We start from the raw sequence: 14,961 nt of genomic DNA on the forward strand, positions 1-14,961 counted from the left end.
CCCTTGGTCCTGTCCTCACCAATGGCATTTCTGTTCCAGCTGATGCAGTGATGACTGAGCAGGACTTGGAGGTGACACTGGAGGTGCGTCCCCGCAGTGCCTCTGGCCTCATCTTCCACATCGGCACGAGGAGAAGCCACCATCTCCTGCTCTACATGGAGGACACCAAGGTACTGGGAGGGGGGCTTCCCCACAGGTTCCAGAGGGAGTGGGTGTCTGCTGCCTGTCCCTCTCAGCTCTCCAGCTCTGATGGGTTTCTCTCACCCCAGGTCACTGTGACAGCAGGCGTTGGGGCTGATGAGTTCTCGGCGTCGGTGACGAGCCCAGCTCTCTGCGACGGGCAGTGGCACACCATTGCAGGTGAGGTGACAGCTCCCCTGCTTCTGTGGCTGTGTTCCAGCCCTGCTCAGCCCACATCTCCTAGGGGAGCTCAGGACAAACCCAGGCTTGGCAATTTAAACCTTGTCCCCCTGCTGTATGCAGTTAATTTGGGAGTTTGTAGCAGCCATGAGGTCAATTTCCTAATTAACAAGAACTCCTGCCTGATCTTAGCGCTGTCAGCTCTGGTAGTCAGGCGAGGCAGGTTGTTTTTCCACTTCATGGAGCTGCTGGCAAGGCCAAGGATGTGCTACAGGACTTGATCCATCCTGGACTGTGTCCAGCTTGAAATGAAAGCCCAATTTGCTTTGGTGTCGAGTGTGTCCAAAGGTCTCCAAGCCCATAGCTGGGAGCAGGGATTGCAGGATTCATACCTGTACAGGAAACTCAGCCTTTAATGTAGCTGCCATGCAGCAAGTGCTGTTTTGCATCAAGCCCTTTTTGGGGTGGGGGGCACAGCTGCAGCCCCCTCTCAGCACAGCTCTATTTTAAACTTCCATCTTGTTCAGCCAGTGCTGGGTGAAGTTTTGGGGGAGATTGTTCTGGCTCTGGGCATTTCCCAAGAGCTAGGCCAGGCCCTTTAAGTTTTAAGTTTTGCCCTTGCTGCAGCACTGGTCTAGGCTGGAGAGCAGAGGTTTGCTTGCTCCTTGGGTAAGGAAGCAGCACTGACTGTTGTTTTCTTTTGAAGTTACCAAATGGAAAAACGTAATCCAGGTGGATGTGGACACAGAAGGCAACCACACAGTGGGACCCAGCCAGCCTCCTGCACCCAGCACAAGGGCAACCTTCTCCCTGGGAGGGCTGCCAGGTGAGTTGGGAAAGATGTGCTCCAGAATGAAGTACCCCAAGGACAATGGAGATACTATTCCTGGTGTGAGGGAGAGGTTAAGCCTTTGCCAGACTAATGCCTGCTTTTCCTTGTTTCTTCTGCAGAGACAGACAAGGCCAGCACAGGGCTGCTGTTACCTCCCCTCCCTCACCTTGTGGGCTGTGTCAGGAACCTGCAGATTAACCAGAGGCACGTGGACCTGCCTCGAGCTGGGACTGCCTGGGGCTCTGTCAGCCTGAAGGGCTGCCCTGTGCTCTGAGCGCCACATCAGGGACAGCCTGAGGGACAGAACGCTGCTGCAGCCCCGGGGTCACCACTAGAGCACTGCCCGTGCTCGGATACACTTCTCTCCAGTGACTGCAGGAACAGGTCTGGGCCAAACCAGAGGGGCCACAAATCCCAGGGGAAGGAGGGCAGGGGAGGATGGTTGGGGAGAAGGGGGCACTTTGGTGATGTTTCACAAATAGAACCAAAAAGTTGGAGCGGGATGTGGTGACAGGTGAGTCCTTCTTGGTGGTCAGGGATCCACAGCAGGGCTCGTGCTGCCCTGGGGCTCGTGGTGGGAGCTTGGGCTGGAGCTCAGAGCAGCCCTGCAGCTCGTCCTCAGTCCTGTTCCCTTCACCCCACACGTACAAGGCACATAGATTTAGTTCACAGAACACTTGAGGCTGTTAATAAATGTCACAGACTGTCTGCTGATAAAGGCTGCAGGCGGTTTCTGGTTTATAATAAATGCAATTAGGACAAACTGGATTAATTCCGTCGGTTTTGGGGTTTTATAAGCAAGGGCACATTTAACCTCCCCCCAAGGGCAGTCTCAGCTCACCTGCTACTGCTATGCAAAGAGCTCTGCAAGGGGGAACTTGGACAAAATTCTGTTCACAGAATTAGCATCTTCTTATCAGAATAATTTATAAGAATCAGAAAAGAACAGAATAGGCTGGGAGAACTGCTGAGGGAAAGCAGAAAGGCACAACCACCACTGGCTCTGCACTTGCATTCAGCACTGGTAGTACACTGACAAAAGTCCTGTTGTGTGAAGCAAGAAACCACTGCTTTAAAGGGAAGAAGTAGAAAGGTTACCTCCACACCTGGCCCTCACCCACCCTGGCTCCTGCTCAGCCTCCCTCAGCCCTGGTGTAGTGCAGTCTCCACTTGAAGCAGCTTTTTCCTCCCAAGACACCCAGTTCACTCATGCACTTACACGTCATATATATATTTGTGTGTGTATATATATCTCTGGCCACTTGGGGACAAAATCTTGCTTCTAAAATGGACTTGTAACTTATATCATTATATTGTGGGGTTTTTTTATGAGGGGTAAATATTGTAAAATGGGTTTTCAACATGTCCATCTTAAATGTAATTATGACCTGTTTTTAAAGTTGTAGTATTAAAGATGGTCTTTGTAAATCACTGGTACATACTTTGGTGTCAAATAAAGTTTTATGTTACTCTCTTTCACTTTACCTGGGGAAGAGTAAGCATCAGGCTGAAAAAGAAGAGGGATAATCAGCACTGAAGGGATACTGGACAGATTGGAAGGACCGGTATGGCAGATAAAGAAAATTTCTTTATTTGTAGATTTATATAAGCATAATATGAAGTTAGTAATCCTACTGCAGTTGCTTAAGTTAGTATCTAGGAGTATCTGTAAGGAAGAGCAAATAACTTAATCTAAACTCATATCTTCCTCTTCATCTTTCTTGTCCTTAGAGTCTCCTTCCTTTTGGTCTGACTTGACACTGTTCTGCATGGCTTTGGCAAAGGCTTCTACATCTAGAAGTTAAACACACGAGTTATTTCATTTCCTGGGCTGGAGCTCATTATCCACACAAGGTTAAAGCTTCATTACTTAGAAAGCAAACAGTTGCTTCAGTATGAATTAGCAGGGAGGAAAATTTTGAACAATAGTAACACACATCCAGATCTCTCTTACACAGCATTTTATGCACTTCAATTGTGTTGAATTATTGCAGTAATGGGAGAGATGCCAAAAGCTCATTAGGAAAAAGGGATTGCCTCACTGCCAGAGCTGGCCCTGACTGTGATCACTGATTTCATGTGAATCATTAAAGGCTCCCACAAGAAAGGCATTCCTGAACAAGGTGACTGTGACATCTCCAGAGTCTTCTGCATCTCTAGCAAGGAAACAAAGCCAACACATCTCTGCAGAACCCCAACTTCTCTCACTGCACCCAACACCTCACTGTCTGCTGGAACACCTGTCCCACCCACCCTTTCCTTGTAAGCATCAGTGTAAGAGTCACCTTGCAGACTCACAACTCTCAGAGAGGGAGAGTTAGAGTGAAGCTGATCCTTACATCCCATATTCAGTGGTCATGTGCAGTGCCAACACCCCCAACAACCCCCTTTCCTCCTGCTCCCACCAGCACCAGCACTCACCGCCTTTATTTGCTGCATCTACTGCCTCTGCAGGTAGCCCAAACTGGCTCATGAGTGGGCCCAGCTGTCCTGAAGCTAAGGCAGCACTGAACATGCTCAAAGCCTGTGGGATTGGAGTCAACAGCATCAAAATAAAGTTTTCATCAGATTCCTGCAGCAGTAACCCCAGGAAGAGAGCAGTCCTGTCAGGGCAGGGCTTGGGAACAGATATGCAGTAAAATAATCACCAATTACTTATCCCTCACTTCCTTTTGCATGGAAGTTGCTACAGTTTAATCTAAACCAGTCATTTAAGCTCCTGAAATATTGCAAATGGTCAAATTTCAATAAATTGCTGTAAATTACTAGTTCAGATTGGTCGGTAAGACACCAACTTGTATCACACATGGTGTCTGTCCTGCAATTAAGGACTGGTGTTTCAAGGGATGTAGTGTAGTAACCATGAGCATCTCCTCCCTTCAGTCTGAAATTAAGGACCCATTTGGTGAAAGAGAATAATGAATTTGCTACTACTCCTGTCATTTGCCAGAGCAAATTTATAGTAAAGAGAAAGGTAAAGCCCAACTCCAAAAGAAAAAGTAAAAACCATTCCCATCTGCCCTTGAGTGACTGCAGGAAGAACTAACGCTCCATTAAACCACGTCCCTCCTCCTTTCCACTTCTACTGAGCAACTTCCCACTCTGAACAGTGCCAGGAACCTGGAAAAGCAGGGCATGGGAAAGGGGGAAGAAGTGCACTTCCCCCCAGAGCCAGCATCTACCTGCTGGAACTGAGGAGATGTCAGGGTGTTCTGGATTTCTTCCGCAGTCTGCGGCAGGGATTCCCCTGAGGGAAGGTAAGGCATCAATCGCTCCTGAACTTCAGCGTTGGCCAGGATGGGAGCCATGATCTCGGGAGTCAGAACAGCTGCCAGGTCCACTAGGAGAAAACAAAGGGTTGGCCATTAGACTACACCCAAAATCCCGTGGTTTTGTCATGTAAATCAAATGATCTAGTCAGGGTCTGAGTATTAAAATTATTATTACACTACCACCATCTTTTTTCCTCTCAGTTTTGGAGTGAGAATAAGGCTCCTGAAGCAGTCAAAATCAGCATTGAAATAAAAAAAAAAACCACCAAAAAACAGGAACAAAAAAATTAAGAGACCTTTCAAACCAATGTGGAACAGGACAGGACAGTAAAACAGCTCCAAAGGACTCCTGGATCCAGCAGCTGCTTGGTCAGAGCACTGTTACCTTGCTGTCCTCCTGCTCCAGCTGGCACATTCATAGTAGCTAAAATGTTCTGAAGGTCACTCAATTGAATGGGCTGGGTTGGGCTTGTGGCTGAGCTGGTTCCATTACCCGAGCTGGGAACGGGGCTGGGGCTGGTCACCGAGGCAGCCGCAGGAACGGACGGGGCCGGCGTTACACGGGTGGAAGAAGTCGTGGAAGATGGAGTCACTGCAGCAGACTGGCTGCGAGAGCTGGGCAAGATAATTAGGGTCATTAATTCCCTGCAAAAACCTCTTCTGTTCTGAAAAGCTTCTTTTCAAACCTTTACAGTATGAAAAGCTCCTACCTCATTTTAGAGAGGTAATAAGCAGCCTTGATTCCCACCACATTCCCCATTTAATAAGCCATGATTCCTCCCACAGCAGTGGCAAGTTCCACTGCAATAGCCCAGGGCAGACAAGGCCTCCTACCTTGATGATGAACTGCTGGTTGGAGGTCCCCCACTCCCAAGCAGACTGGCCAACCCAGGTCCTGTCAGTGCACCCAGCCCACCTTCCATGAATATAAAAGAATATCAGGTTTAGACATTTATTTTTTCACGTTTTCTGCACCTCTCTTCTCTGGAGAGGATGCTCTTGTACCTGAAAGGTTTTATTTGCTAAAATAGAGGAGGGGGTGAAAGAGCCCAACCCACCCTCTATCCCCTGCTGCAAATTAAGAGAATCTTCTTTTCTGATCTTGCATCCCCATTAGAGAGCTGAACATGTCAGAAATGACTCAGTTTCTAGGTGTACACAAAGATGAAGTTACTCCAGTTTGTGCCGTATGTACATCATTGTAACACAGCCCTCTCCTCTTATCTGCTACACCAAAAATCCAACTTTTCTATGAACTTTAAAACCAAGGCCCTCAGAGGAAGATCCAGAGGCATCTTTGAGTCACTACCACTCTCTCCTCACAGACCAGGGGTTTGCAGCTTCAAACCTAAAGCGGAGATGCAGCAACAGAATCAGCCAAGCTCTTAAACACATCACAGGCAAAGGAAGGACAGCTCCACACACCAAGCACTCTCAGGGGAGCAGCCAGCAGGAAACCAACACCCTTATACCAAAGAAACCAGAATCAGCCTCCTCCATCACACTTCCCAACTACCAAGGACTTATGGCAGGGTCAAGAACCTCAGCTGGGAAAAGGGCTGGCTGCTGCCCTCCCTGGAGTTGTCAGGGACTTGACCGCTCCCCTACAACTCCTTTGAGCCACATCAGCCAAACACTCCATTTCCCATCAGCAGCTCCTTCCTTCACACCTTATTATACACACAAAGCACCTGCACTTCTCACCCACCTTTGGGAGCACCGGGGATCAGAGGACAGAACAGCAGCACTCAGTGAGCAAACCCGTGGCCAACTGCTGCTACTGAGCCTGCAGGTCAGAGTGAGCCCTGCCAGTCCCTCCTTGTACAGAACAATCCCATGGAACCAACACCTCCTGTCACTTATCCCAGAGCTTCCCCAGCAGCAGGCATGGCACGTGGAGCTCACCACACACTGCTCTGCTCCATTTCACAGTAAAAGTGACCCAGGAGCAAGAGAGCTCCTTTGGAGCTCTGCAGAGCCCCAAGAGATGTAAACCATCTGTGACAAAGACAACACTCCCAGGGGAAATGATCCCCAGGGACTCAGCATAACCACTGTTTGCAGCAGCAAGCAGATGGTTCTCTTTCTGTTACATGTCAATCTGGCTTAGGGCTGGATGTAAAGGCAAGGAAAGAGGAATTGCTGAGGAAAAGTGTGGAAAAAAGGAGGACAGTGTCAGGATTATGTGAAGCTTCAAGAGGAAGATCTTTTCCAAACACACCCTAAAAAGCCAGACTTTTCCAACACTACCACAAGATTTGCATCTGAGCATCCCACCAATACAAGACTTGAATCTGAAGCTAAAAAGACATCAGCCAGATCCACAAAAATGGACTCCTGAGCTTAAGCACAGAACCTTTGTCACTGCTGTGTTCCTTTGCCTATTTACACTTGATGGTCTGACCTGTCAGAAAATGCTCCTGGAGCATGGATGGCATTGAGAACAGACCACAGCCCCTTCAGAACCCAGTGATTCCAGCTCTCCCCAGGGCTGCCCAGGAGAGAGAGCCCTGCCCTGAGCCTTGCCCCCCTGTCTGGGGAGTGCTGTGGGATGGGACCAACCAACCTTCCTCTTGAACTCTTTCTACTTTGTACGCAAATATTCACTGAATCAGAGACAACACAAGCAATTCCACAGCTTGGTAACCAGCACATTCACCAGGAGCAAATCACTGGTTTTCAGCCCCTGCTCCAGTGAATATTTGGGAAGAAAAAGTGGAATAGAAAAAAACAAGGGAAAAAATCCAGAAGATTCAGTGCAGCAAGGAGCAGAACCACAGTTCCTTGCAGATCAAGCCCTGAGATGAGTGCTGTGTAGAATCTGGTACCCTTTTTCTGTCCCTGAGCTCATCTCCGAGGCAGGGCCTTGCCTTCTCACATGAAAGAAGCGCTATTGAGATCAATAGCACTGCTTGAGAACATTGTCAGGTAAGATTTAACCTGGCAGGAGAAAATACCATTTTGGCATAAAGATATTAAAGCATTTTACCAAGTCCTCCTAAGCCCGTTGGTCCGATCAGCTGCATGAGCTGGTTATGGCTCATGTTTCCAAGAAGGCTTTGCAAGCCACCCTCACCTAAAAACAAAAACATTCTGAAACACAACATATTCACATGGTTTTTTTCACAGCACTCCGGCTCAAACAGCAGGAGATTAATTGGCATCACATTCTGTATGGAGAAACAGTTTCAAGTGTTTACTGATTCATGATCTTCATAAAAGATAAATGTAACTTGGTTTCATAAAGAGGTAAGACTCCAGAGAATCTACTGGAAACAAAGAGATTTCTCCTGGCAGTCTTAGCTTTCAACCTACACCTATTTAACAGCACAGTTTATTCTGCTAAAAGCACATTTACGCTTCTGGTATTAACATTGTCCCCAGCTCACCCTCCACAGCCATCAGGGATTTCTTCCTAGGGAACTCTAGGGGCTTAGTCTAGACATAAATTTAAAAAGAAAAAAAAAACCTCTGACATGAAGGAGCAGAGAATGGACTGTACCTCCCAGTGCTGAGAGCTCATGGCCTCCGCTGGCATTCCCACCCAATGCCCCTGGCATGGGGGGATTGTTGAGATACTCGTTCACCTTACGGCAGTGCTCCTCATCCTTGTCTGTCTTGGGCTCCTGCAAGAGAATTGCTCTTGGTATGAGTCATGCTGGGGGGATTTTGATCCAAGACCTTTGTCTTTGGCTTCCCACAAACCTGCATCCAGAAGAAGAGTCGTTTTGATCCTGCCTTGAACTTCAATACATACACACGGCCTGTGGTGCACTGTGGGACTCTCTTGAACTCACAGTCATCAGGAAAAATAATCAAATCCTGGAAAGTGTGTCAGGAGAAACAAATGTTTGAGAAAATGCATCAATATTCCTTTTCCCCACCCAAATCCCTATGCGCTCCTCCACCAACTTTCTTCCATCTGCTCCTCAGAGCAGAGAGCATGTGGAAGTGCAGGTCTGTCAGTGACATTCTCACCCTACTTTGTCCTGGAGGAGCTCTTCCTGCAGTGCCAGCAGATCAGAACATGACATAACACCTCAGCACTGAAACATCAGCTCATACTCACGTCCTCCACATTGCCTGAAGTCCTATCCTTCCAGCAGAAGTGAATGAGGGAATCATCGGTTTGCTGGATGTAAACGAGGCCTTTTCTCTTGTCTGGAGTTACGGTGCTGCCTTTCAGGGACATCTTCCCTGCCCGAAATTCCACCAGGTATTTGCTCGAGGAGCCACGAGAGCCTGGCACCAGGCTTGGAAATAATGCACCTGAAGACATCCTGGAAAGAGAGAGAGCAGCAGGTGTGATGAGAAACCTTCCCACATCCTCTCTTCCCAGTATCAAATTCCAACCTTTACCAGGTGGCTTCACAAAAGCAATCTGTTCTGCTGCCTGCAGAATTCCAGGGTGACTCAACTGAGCTAAAGCAGAACCCTGGATGAAGACAGGAGGCTGTAGAGCCCTCCACTAATAAAGGACAGCCTGTGTGCTGAGGCGCTTGAAATGAAGCCACCGTCCCCCGGCGCTTCCTTCTTCAGTTCGAGCCACGTTTCAAAGCAGGAAGCGCTGCTGTACCTTCAGACTGCGGCTCCAGACCCCGCAGAGCCCCGCAGGCTGCCCCGTGCTCCACCGACCCTCACGGTGACCCCCGGCCTCCCTCCCGCACTGAGCGACCCGCGGGCCTGGCGGCGCTGCCGGGCCCGGCCGGCCCCGCGGGACTGTGCGGCTGTTCGGGGGTGGCGCTGCGCTCCCAGCCCGGCCGGCCCCGGCCCCGGCGCCGCCGCCGGGCAAACACTCCGAGCCGAGCCGGGACAGGGGGGGCTCGCGGCCCGGCCCGGGCATCCCCCGCCCGCCCAGAGGCCGCGATCTTCTGCCGGGCCCCCCGATGCCGCCGTGCCGCCTTCCTCGTGGCTTCCCCCAGCAGGAGACCTCAGCCCGGCCGCCGCTGGGCGCGCGGTCCCGGGGGTGCCCGGCGGGTCCCAAGCGGTACCTTCAGCCTTCAGCCTCCTTCCTCCTCCTCCTCCTCCGCCGCCGCCTCAGCTCTTCCTGCCCCGCGCGCCGGAACCCCGCCCCGAGCGGGGCGCGCGCCGCCGCGGCTCCGCGCTATTGGCTGGCGCGGCTGTCAATCAAAGGGGCGGGGCGAGGCGCCCCTGCTGTGTCACGGAACATGGCGGCGCTCCCCCCTCACCCTCCCTAGGCCCTCATGACCCCCTCGGCCCCATCCCGTCCCTCAGCCGAGCACAGCCCAGGGCCAGCGCGTCTCCAACAGAACCTTTATTCCTGGGAATGGTTACAAAAATATATCCTTCCACGAAAGGCACGCAGGGCCCATGGCCAAAGCCCGGGTTGCCTCACAGTATTACAGTATTGCTTCCCTGACCCAAATCGCAGGTTTAGCTAAGAGACAATGCAGGTGTGTTCCCAACAGCAGCGCTAGGTGAAGAGTCTGGGGTTTGCTTTTTAAAAGTGGTTTTGGACGAAAAATTTACTGGGAAATTGTTTTAAAATATTGAACAAGAATGAATAGTTCTCATTAGGTCTCTTCTAGGATAGATGGTTCCTTGTCCTTGTCAATACAGGTTCCAAGAGTTCTATAAATGCACGATGTGTGAAAAGCTGCTCCTCATTTACAGCAGGACATCACCTCCAAGATACAAATGCTGTACAGCACCTACCAAGTGAACTTTCACATTGATAACATTTTTTACCAGAAGCCCACTCTCTCCCCAGCTCCAGCTCACACCTGGCCTCTCCATCATCATCCATCATCACAGAAACGTGAGGTCAGAGCTGGGAGTGCTCCCAAGGCTCTTCCTGCTGACAATTCCCACCCAACACCTCCACCCAGGGCTGGAGGTGTCCAAAACTCCAATTTAAATCATCTTTGTCCAGTAACCATCACAATGAAATCAAGGTGGCTGAGCAAAGCCCAAGTCCTCCTGGCCCCCCACAAGCTGCTCTGTACGGGTCTCACAAAAATCTCTGTCACCATCCAGAGGCCCAAAGGGTATTTATTTATTAAGTATTTATTATAATTTCTTTCTAGCTGGTTTCTCTATGTAGCTGTATTAACATATACTAACACAGTTATCTTATATACAGTGTTTAATCAAGTTATAAAAGTGACATTCTTTCAAAAGGTGCAAAGTTATTAATGTTTTGACACGTAAACTACTGAGGCGAGATCTGCATCGAAAATAAAAACTTTTGGACTTTGAAAGCATTAGGAATGCCAGGGCTGGCCAAGCAGAGCCGTGTCAGCAGCGCAGGGAAAGGGTTCTGAAAGTGTTGCCAATGAAGAATAATAAATTAAAAGAATGGGTTTGGAAGTAATCTGAAATTTTTCTGAAAATTTCAGACTAAAGGAAAGGGAGACGGGGGTGAAGATGTAACTAATGAAGTGTTCTTACACTGGAAATGTTCCCAGTTTCTTTTTATATCCCATGAAGATTCTATACTGAAGTTTGGATTAAACACATTGGTACAATTGTTTCATGCTTTCACATAATGACAAGGCTTTAGGTCTTTGTATTTAAATCCTGGCTTAGACAAAAGGGATGCTAACCTGTACACCTCCTCTTAGAACATCTGTACAGTTTTTTCCATTCAGGCAATTTCTATTTATAGGCATTGTTTTAAAAACATCACTCCAGCATTGAACATACTATGTAATTAAAGTAAGTTTTAAACTCCCACTGGTCTAATATGTGATTCATTTCAATCCTCACCTAACAAAAAAAAATTCCCTATGACACGTGCAGCATGTTTGGAAAGGGGTTAACAGTGCCTGATTAAAAGGGGTTAACTGTCATTAAAGCTCAGGTTTTTATAAAAATTATTTTTATGCTGATCCATGTGGATCAGCAGTGTCTTTTCACAAGTGCCTGTGCCCATACCAGGAACAAACACAACCCCACTGTGCCACTAAGTCCAGCTCAAGTTCTGAGGACTTCCATCAACACAAATTACAATTTTTGGCAACAGAATCAAGTTGCCATGAACAAGAGTCAGATTGTGCCCTTCCTTACTGCCTTGAAGAAGTTTTACAGCTTCTCTTATTTTTTCCAATGAAGAAAACTAAATTTCCTCCAAATGTAATCCAATTGTCGCACACATGATTTGCTGGAAGAATTTCTCTATGAATATGTTTTCTTTTGCTTTTTAATCCTCTGAGAGAGAAACACTTCAAAAATCTACTTTCTGGATGAAATCACAGATGTTTTGGACACAAATCAGACCAATTCTTTCTTGAACTCCTCATGTTGCTGGCACTTAACACCAACAATTTTGAAATTACTGTAAGCTTCACAGCAGCACAGCCACTCTCCATTTTTGCCTCGTTACTCAATTAAAAACTTTCACAAAAAAGCAGCAACATAAGGATAAATTTTAATTACTGGACCAAATTTTTCAAGCCTCTCTCCACACCCTGGCCTCTGAAGTATACCACTTGAAAGAAAATGAATGCATCAGTTCAGTAATTGATTATTTCCAGTATTATATGGCTTTGATGGTTTGATATGGAACAAAAAAAAAATTTTTAAAAATCCCACTTTTTGACATCACGTGCTCACAGGAAACTTGTAATAGGTATAACTCTGCCAAAGCTTTAGATTGATTCTGCTTTTTCACAACATACAAAACAGACATGACCTAATAATGAGAAACATGCAAACCAAAACTTCCCCAAAACATGAACCTGCGTGGACACACACACGGAAGTGCTTCCAAAGGAAAGTTTAGTCTAGAAGCATACACAGTGCCAAAGCTGCCAAAGGTAGTGCACAAGAGTTAAGCCTCCAAGTGGTAGCAAGCAATATATTGTACATTGGAACCACCTCGACATTCTGCTATTGCTTCCAAAGCTTCTTCTATGGTAAGAACAGCATTTAACAGCATTTGACCTGAGGAAAAGCACATTTTGGGTGTGCCCTTCCCTTCTCCTAACGTATGCTCTATGGGATTTATCACAGGTATACAGTTTAATGCTCACAGTGTCCCAAAGTTGTGAAGACTCTGTAACAGACAACTACAGTGTGAGAGGCTCGGGCTGGGTTTTGTGTTCCCAGGCCTCTCAGTTATGGAATTGTTGAGAGTGGGGCCAGGAGCTCCTGTCCCCAGGGAGTGCTACATACAGTATGGGAGTGTGACAGGACTGGGTTTGATCCTGTTGGTACCATGTTGGCTTTTCATCCCTGCTCCGAGTGCCAAAAACTTCAGCTGCTTCTCTACTGTACTAAGTATCAAGGATATTATCTCTAGTTTATTTAAGTTATGTAGTTTTCAAGGATGTTATGTGCTCTACGGATACAGCATATCCTCCTGGCAGAGAAACTAGGGGAGGAAATGGAGAACCAAAGGTCCCTCTGAAAATTAGTGAAAACTTGATGATTCCAGGTGCAGCTTTACGGAATGAGCGCAACAGTATTTAAATATTTGGCAATCCAACGTTAGTGAGAATTAAATCATTGATTGTTGACTGATAGAATTTCTGTTAAAATTTACTTTGAAAAGCTGGTTTTTGCTATCAACAAAACCAGAGTAACTGGCTTGGAATGAAATCTAGTAACTAGATGTCCGGATGAGATGAGCAATTGCTTCTGGAATTTCAGTATATGTCTGGACAGTCTGAGAAATTTCTATCAAAATAGCCACCTGAGTACAGCCAATCTGGAGTCCCAGTGTATGGGTTAGTGCCTTGATGAAACCACCTGTAAAACAAAAAAAGGAGAGAAACAATAAAAGAAAAAAAGCAAACAGAATGAATAGTTATTAACAGGGAAAAAACCCAGTGTTGCTTCTTTCACAAAACATTCTAAAAATACACTGGTATTTCTTATAAAAAAATTCTTAGGAAATATTCTGAACATGAAAATAATTTAACTTCCTACACAATTATCATCACCTTGTAGAGAGCCTTTTATTTTAGCATAAAGTCAAGGAGTATTAAATGGATTTTAAAATTCCAGTCCCATTCCAAGTAAAAATAACACTGACACTCTAGATAATATATATTCATTTTTACTTTAAAAGAATGCCAAATCAGTTACACAATCATTTTTGGAAATTTCTCCCAAGGGGAAACAGTTTCTGTTCTATGGAGCTATGCCCTGCACAGAACATCAACAGCTGCTTACTTTTTAACCACATTAACCAAAACCAATTTTATATTTTCTGGAAGAGATTTTTCAAGGCATGAACTGGAATTAATCTGTAGCTACTCCTCCAGGCTTTGGGAAGAGAATGCTTTCTCTTCTGAATTTCATAAAATCATGGAGCATCCCAAAGTTCTTGCCTTTGAAGGAAGCAACTGGCCATGAGCACACACTTGACTGCACAGCACTGGCAGCTGTGAAAAGCACCCTGTGGGAGCAGCAGCCAAATCACACATCACTCCCTGATGCACTCTGTGACTCGGAAATCACTTGAATATGCAATCAAAAAAGCAATTTCTGAAGTATCCAAGCCAAGAAATCCAAAGAGTGTGAAAATAAAAGGTCCTAGAGGGCCACATTGTCTTGCTCAACTACCAAAAGCTGGACAGGTATTGGTTAAAGGAGGATGACAGTCAACATTTTAACATTCATTCTAACAAAAACATGACCTCTGTAGGTTAAAAAAAAAAAAATTCAGCATTACCACAGTAGTTAATTATGACAAGTTTCAGCACTTCTTGTTAGATATTTTTTCCAGGACAGACTTATCTGCAATTTTGGCTTCCAGCTACACATTTAATTGTTGACCCAGCAATGCTTTAAGTGACACTACAAATTGTGCTGTCATGGAAGCAATCAGACACATGCTGTCCTGAATAAAAACAATTCAAGCAGTGTACCCAACTATTCCAGGCTTAAACAAATTGCTCCTTATTTGCCCCTTACCGTGTGTGCCACTCCACCTCGTCCTTCGCACGCTCCTTGCGAGCAGCTCTTTGTTTCTCTTCCAGTCTCTCCTTCTCTCTGCTTGCCACATCTAGCCAATGTTTCAAGAGAAATTGGTAATTTAGCAAAAAAGAAACAAAAATGCTGAAAACACAGCAAAGACCAGAGAAATGAAATAGAATTCATTTAAGCATGAGAAAGCTTTTGCTGTACGCAGTCTTTAGCAACAAAAACCTAAAACTCATTTCAGAGAAGTTGCTGCTACAAACACGGGGCTGAAACTGAAATGTTGGTGTTTTATCTCTCAGAAACACTGCACTGAGGCAGCAGGGAAGAACTGAGATTAGGCAATAACAGAGAGAGTGATTTTTTTCCACTATTTGGCCGTGTGTTTCCTCTGACAAACACCAGAGCAGCAAAGCATGTCTGCTCACCACATGTCTCTCCAGACAAACTCCAGAGCAAGTGGAGCACATCTGCAGCTCCTCCCAAGTTAACAAATATGCAAAAACATCACAACACTGGATAGCAGCCCTGGGATGCATCTGCTCTCCCAGGCTCTTCTGGGAGAAAACAGACATCATACACTGTTCAAAAGCATGTTCGGTGCACAGG

General features: G+C 46.6%; 3 protein-coding genes across 4 annotated transcripts in view; 1 reads left to right on the plus strand and 2 right to left on the minus strand.

Moving 5' to 3' along the window:
- LAMA5 (laminin subunit alpha 5) overlaps window positions 1–2,676 on the plus strand; it is an 88,704-nt gene extending 86,028 nt beyond the window's left edge. The window contains exons 77-80 of the mRNA XM_066561883.1: window positions 40–170; window positions 270–360; window positions 1,067–1,186; window positions 1,312–2,676. Coding sequence (XP_066417980.1) covers window positions 40–170; window positions 270–360; window positions 1,067–1,186; window positions 1,312–1,466 — 497 coding nt within the window. The 3' untranslated portion in view covers window positions 1,467–2,676. The remainder of the gene's footprint in view (window positions 1–39; window positions 171–269; window positions 361–1,066; window positions 1,187–1,311) is intronic.
- Window positions 2,677–2,760: 84 nt separating this feature from the next.
- On the minus strand, window positions 2,761–9,539 carry ADRM1 (ADRM1 26S proteasome ubiquitin receptor). Of its 2 annotated transcripts, XM_066561884.1 has the most exons (10): window positions 9,456–9,539; window positions 8,534–8,744; window positions 8,170–8,286; window positions 7,967–8,090; window positions 7,454–7,540; window positions 5,299–5,380; window positions 4,850–5,079; window positions 4,375–4,532; window positions 3,614–3,716; window positions 2,761–2,986 (listed from the first exon to the last, which is right to left on the minus strand). In XM_066561884.1, exons 2-10 carry the CDS (start codon window positions 8,741–8,743, stop codon window positions 2,880–2,882), a joined length of 1,218 nt encoding a protein of 405 aa, XP_066417981.1. In that variant the 5' UTR covers window position 8,744; window positions 9,456–9,539; the 3' UTR covers window positions 2,761–2,879. The 2 variants fall into 2 exon arrangements, with proteins under 2 accessions (XP_066417981.1, XP_066417982.1); XM_066561885.1 differs by lacking the exon at window positions 7,454–7,540.
- A 917-nt stretch (window positions 9,540–10,456) lies between these two features.
- OSBPL2 (oxysterol binding protein like 2) overlaps window positions 10,457–14,961 on the minus strand; it is a 33,338-nt gene continuing 28,833 nt past the window's right edge. Inside the window, exons 14-15 of the mRNA XM_066561375.1 lie at window positions 14,347–14,437; window positions 10,457–13,176 (exon numbers count right to left, since the gene is read on the minus strand). Coding sequence (XP_066417472.1) covers window positions 13,074–13,176; window positions 14,347–14,437 — 194 coding nt within the window. The 3' untranslated portion in view covers window positions 10,457–13,073. The remainder of the gene's footprint in view (window positions 13,177–14,346; window positions 14,438–14,961) is intronic.

This window comes from Molothrus aeneus, chromosome 17 (assembly GCF_037042795.1).
Source record: "Molothrus aeneus isolate 106 chromosome 17, BPBGC_Maene_1.0, whole genome shotgun sequence".
NCBI lineage: Eukaryota > Metazoa > Chordata > Aves > Passeriformes > Icteridae > Molothrus > Molothrus aeneus.